Raw genomic sequence first — 5296 nt, 5'->3', positions numbered from 1 at the left:
TCTCCGATGGACTACTCAGGATAAAATGCTATAACTCCAACTTGATCTTGGTGAGTAAATCAACTTATTCCAGTACAGCCTGGCAGCAGCCTTGGGTTTTATTGAAAGTGAAGGTATCATTAACTTTGGGCTGCTTGAGCTGTATATGGGCAAGCTTACAACTATGTAGTGACTCTATTCTTAGACAATAACCTCTGCATGTATGATTTCTACTTCATTTTAATGTAAAAATGTGGGTAGACATGTAGATATAGAAGCAGATCTCCTTGCTTTGATCACTTTCCCTGATCTCATTCAAACCTGGTCCAGGAACATTGATTTTGGACAGGTTTCCAGACCAATTTTGTGCAAAGGTTTGTATACCCTTAGGACATCAAATCTCAAACCTCAAAATACATGCTGCTTCTCTGAAGTGTTTGATCAATCTTACATGGAGGAAGTCATTGCATCATTGCACTAATTGCTGTTTTCCTATTTTATTTTATTTTTTTAACTTGTATTGGTATTCCACCTTTCATGCACCACTCTGATGTACGGGCGAATGACCATCTACATGTTCAGATATAGACAGCTTGGTACCTTGATACAGACTACATACAAAAATGGATATGTTTAGCTGGGACACAGTAATTTGACTCTTGAGATTTTTGTGATATATGTTTATTGATTGTAGTGTTTCAAATTCTATGACAGAATGGCATCATGGATCAGTTTATGCTAGCATGAGCAAAAATGCCCCTTTCAGTCTGAGATTCTGAATGACATCAGTGTTTACCTTGACCTTTCTATTTTTGATACAATGGGGCATTGGACATAATGTACTTTGAATATGTTGTTATGTTGTGTTATAAATTGAGATATGACTAAAGTGTACTATAATCTTTTTTCCCGAAATTCCACAAAAAAAATCTAAGCTTTTCACTGATATATTGACTGATGTAGTGTGGCATTTACTCTTTTTGACTTGGCCTTAAAGTAATTAATAATTTCTCATATCTTTGCATTTGAATATTTCCTTGTATATTTAATGCATTGCCTATCTGAAATTTGGGTTTTAAGGTTTTTCCATTCTGTGCTGTGTAGAGAGCATTAGTTGTGAGGATCCACGCAGGTTCCAAAGTTGGTGTTGACGATGGAGCCTCCGATGGACCAGTCACCTTCACATTTAAGTCCGTCCTCACAAGTACAATAGTAATATGTACCGTACAGGCTCTATGTTGCAGAGAAAACAATTAATTAAGTATCAAAACTTCTGTGTAACTTCTGCAATATCCAACTTATAGTAAACTGCACACTAACAGACCACTATAAAAAAGACAGATACAGCAACTAGACAGTCAATCATTTTTAGGGATCTTAAGAAGAGTAACACAATATGTGCTTTTCTTTTCTCTAATGTGAGGATAGTCAGCTGCAAACAGTCAGCTAATATAAACTTATGGAAAAGGCCAGCAGGCCCTCCTTCATCATCATCAAACTTCAGGTCATGCTATGCATCGACTGGAACACCTGAACCTTCTCAAACCCAGCTGTAGGCTCTACCGCTGCACTACATACAAGTACTTTTACAAAGTGCTTCCATCATTCCGTCACTGTGAAGGCAGTGAACAGGAGAAACACTCTGCATTAAAACCCCAGTTAAGCATTTATGTAAGAATGCCACTGTTTACTGATAGATAGAATGGAAAATGTGCAGCAAATATGATAAGTGATATAGTAAGGTTTCATGTTTTGGCAGGACCAAATTCTGAACTGCTTTTTTCAATAAGTCCTAATTAGTCAAGGATATCTTACATTTATTAAAATAAATGAAAGCATTTAAAAGGACTAAATGTTTACATTTTCTGTGCAATTAATTTTCCCTCATTTGTTAAACTGACAAAATTAAATTAACAATTAAATGTCTATTAAGGTTTAATAGACTGTTTCTAGAGCAGGTGGGTACTGCAAGAGTCCATCTTTGTTGAGCCGACGGCATTACCCATGGAGGAAGTGTTTTGTCCTTTGCTTTTACAGCATTGTTAGAGTTTTATGCTTAAGTCTGCTTTCTTTGTGTCAATAGGCAAGTACAAGTTCAGCAACAGTGTGAAAACTCCATGGTTGTTTGGTTTTTTTCCCTTTGAAAATGCTGCTATTAAAACTTCAGTCATTTTAAATACGAAGAAATTGATCATGTACTTTAAGTTGACCTGAAATGAACACTTACCATCCACTTTATGAAGAACACCTATACACCTGCACATTCATGCAGTAATCTAATCAGCCATTCATGTGGCAGCAGTGCAATGCAAAAAATCAAGAGACAGATTCCTGTTCTTGGCTGAGACTATCATGGGCACAGACTCACCGAAACTGGACAGTTAAAGATTAGGGGTGAATCACCTGGTCTTTTTCCAGCCTTGAACAATCCAGTTTGGGTGAGTCTGTGCACATGATAGCCTCAGATTCTTGTTCTTGTCTGACAGGGGTGGAACCTGATATGGTCTTCTGCTGTTGTAGCTCATCCACCTCAAGGTGTATGTGTTGTGCGTTCTGAGATGTTGTACCATGGTTGTAGAGTAATTATTTGAGTACTATAGACTTCCTGTCAGCTGAAACCAGGCTGGTAATTCTCCTCTGATCTCTCATCAGCAAGGTGTTTCATCCTACAGACCCTCTGCTCACATGATGTTTTTGTTTTTCGCACCATTCTGTGTAAACTATGGTGTGAAAATCCCAGGAGATCAGTAGTTTATGAAATACTCAAATCAGACCATCTGGCACCAACAACTATGCCACAGTTAAAGTCACAGAGATCACACTTTTTCCCCATTCTGATGTTTGATATGAACTTGAAGTCCTTGACCTGTATCTGCTTGATTTTATGCATTGCACTGCTGCCACATAACTGAATAAATGAGCAGGTGTACAGGTATTCCAATTAAAGTGGATGGTGAGTGTAGGCAGTAGAGTTATGCTGCTTAAGTTGTTTTAAAAATGTCTCCGGCACAGCCTTTACCTTTTTAGAGCATGCTTCATTCTCTGCAGCGCGTGGGGCACAGCGAGCCAGGTCGAGAGCAGATCTACGATGGCAGCAGGAGCTCTTACACTGCAGACTGATGGCACACAGCTCTCCGTTATTCTACAGAGCAGACATTTCAACAAGAAATGCTAATTGGCAAACAGATACATACATTGCAAAATGCAAGATCAGTCATCCTAGACCCCAAGGAAGGAAGGAAATATGGACAGTTTATATTTTAGCGTTCCGTGGCACATCCAAACAAAAACATGTACTCTGGCAATTTTAATAATTCAGTTCAGCTGCTTGCGCTCAGGTTTCAGTGCTCTTACCAGGTTGATGATAATCCCTCTTTCATCAAAAGTTTCAGGAGTAGTGGCCATAGCCATGGCCATCAGGCATATTGCAAACACTACCACAGCCCTCATCGTGTTGTGTCTAGATCCACAGAAGCTTACACAGTTCTGCATTTTTTTCCTATATATCAGACCTCCCATCCTGCACCATGCCAGTGTTAACAAAGGTCATCTTTCTCAAATAAAGCTAAAGTACATCTGTGACCAAGCTCTTGGTTCTAGACAACTGTACAAACACAGATATTTTCCCATTAGTCCATGTTAATGACAGAAGGTTTATTCCCAGAAAACTCTATAATGGGTAGTGTATTATGTTGGCGATATTTCACGAGAATCAAACATGAGTACAGCTTAAAAAAATTACCATCAAACATCACTGTGAAAGACCGTGGAAAGCAATTTCACCAATTCAAGCAGTTTCCTACAAAAAAAGGCACGTAAACTCTGCAAGTTGCATAGGAAATTTTGAAAAATTCGCAAAATCGAGCATTTTTGGCAGCAACAATCACAACAAAAACTCCGTGAAATCCTGTATGAACTGGTTAATGGGTTAGGTTCCGGATCTATCACGAGCCTGACCAGGATAAAGCGGTTACTTAAAATTAATGAATTCAAATTATAAACGTGTTGAGTATTTGTTTATGTTGAAAAAGAGTATTTATATGAATTTTACTAACAATGTATTAGTGTTCAGAAATTTTGGCCTTGTAAAGTAAGCCTGATGAGATTAAAAGCAAAACACACCACACACCTAGGACACCTAACAGCAAAACAAATCAAGCACTTGGGGCATCTAATAGCAAAACATACCAAAGACCTAGGGTTTGGTAAAGCCTTCATTAAGAGAAGGAGGGGGAGGGGGAGAGAGAGAGAGAGAGAGAGAGAGAGAAAGAGAGAGAGAGAGAGAGAGAGAGAGAGAAAGAGAGAGAGAGAGAGAGAGAGAGAGAGAGAGAGAGAGAGAGAGAGGGGCTGAATACTTTATTCTTTTTTCCAAGCACTGTTTGTTTTTCAGCCGTGTTTGAGCCAACATAAAAATAGCTCACTCAACACTGAAATCTCTGATAAACCCTCACTTGATATCTCTGGTATCCCACCACTCTCTGAAAAAGAAGAGGTTTTCATTAATCACACACACACAAACCTTTATTTCTACACAGCTTCATCTGCTGGTTCACGGTGCACACTTGGCCACACCCTCACTGCCACACTTGTTTTGAATGAATTCAAATCTATTTATGTGCAGTGTTTCCTCCAGGTGTGATGCAGAGATGGTGGAGTAATGTTTGTGCTCGGACTGGGGAGGTTTAGAAGGTGTTTGTGTTAGATCTAATATGGTTTTTATACACAACTTAAAGTTACTAGCTAGCAACTCGTACCATCAAACACCATTTATTTCAAGTATGTATAAAAAATGTTCAAGCATGTATAAAATTACGCTGGATTGTGAAGGTATTGAAGTAATTATTAGTCTGGATTTACAGAAACATTTCAAACCATTTAAATGTTCAGTTATGGTACTACTATCTATCACAGACATCAACATATCTCCGAGCTTCTCAAAGTCACACACACAAAGCAGAGTACTTGCAAAATACAAAATATAGAAACTGACGTTAAAACCAGTTTCAAACAAAGCACCCAACGCTGACTCAGTCCTCTTTATGACATTCAGGAAGTAGCTGTACACTTACACCAAGGCTTGTTCTATATCTGATTACTCTGGTCAACGGTTTAATCACCTTATTCTTCTCACATTACCATTTAAAATTTATACCCCATGACACCTCTGTTGGCTAGGACACAAAAGAACAAGTGTTGGTGTCACATCGGTCACTTTTTGAAGATACCTCTCTGTACTAGTGAACTTTACCAATTACAGAGAATGCATAGGTCTCCTGAGAGTGTAACAGTAGGCATTAAGAAAGTAAACGACAAAAGA

General features: G+C 38.5%; 1 protein-coding gene across 1 annotated transcript; it reads right to left on the bottom strand.

Moving 5' to 3' along the window:
• Positions 1-626: 626 nt before the first annotated feature.
• LOC128607890 (colipase) lies at positions 627-3533 on the bottom strand. Its single transcript, XM_053625141.1, has 3 exons — positions 3334-3533; positions 2999-3121; positions 627-1212 (listed from the first exon to the last, which is right to left on the bottom strand). Exons 1-3 carry the CDS (start codon positions 3496-3498, stop codon positions 1090-1092), a joined length of 411 nt encoding a protein of 136 aa, XP_053481116.1. The 5' UTR covers positions 3499-3533; the 3' UTR covers positions 627-1089.
• Positions 3534-5296: the final 1763 nt, after the last annotated feature.

The sequence above is a fragment of the Ictalurus furcatus genome, chromosome 5, assembly GCF_023375685.1.
Source record: "Ictalurus furcatus strain D&B chromosome 5, Billie_1.0, whole genome shotgun sequence".
Taxonomy (NCBI): domain Eukaryota; kingdom Metazoa; phylum Chordata; class Actinopteri; order Siluriformes; family Ictaluridae; genus Ictalurus; species Ictalurus furcatus.
This window is presented reverse-complemented; position numbering and strand designations above follow the sequence as displayed.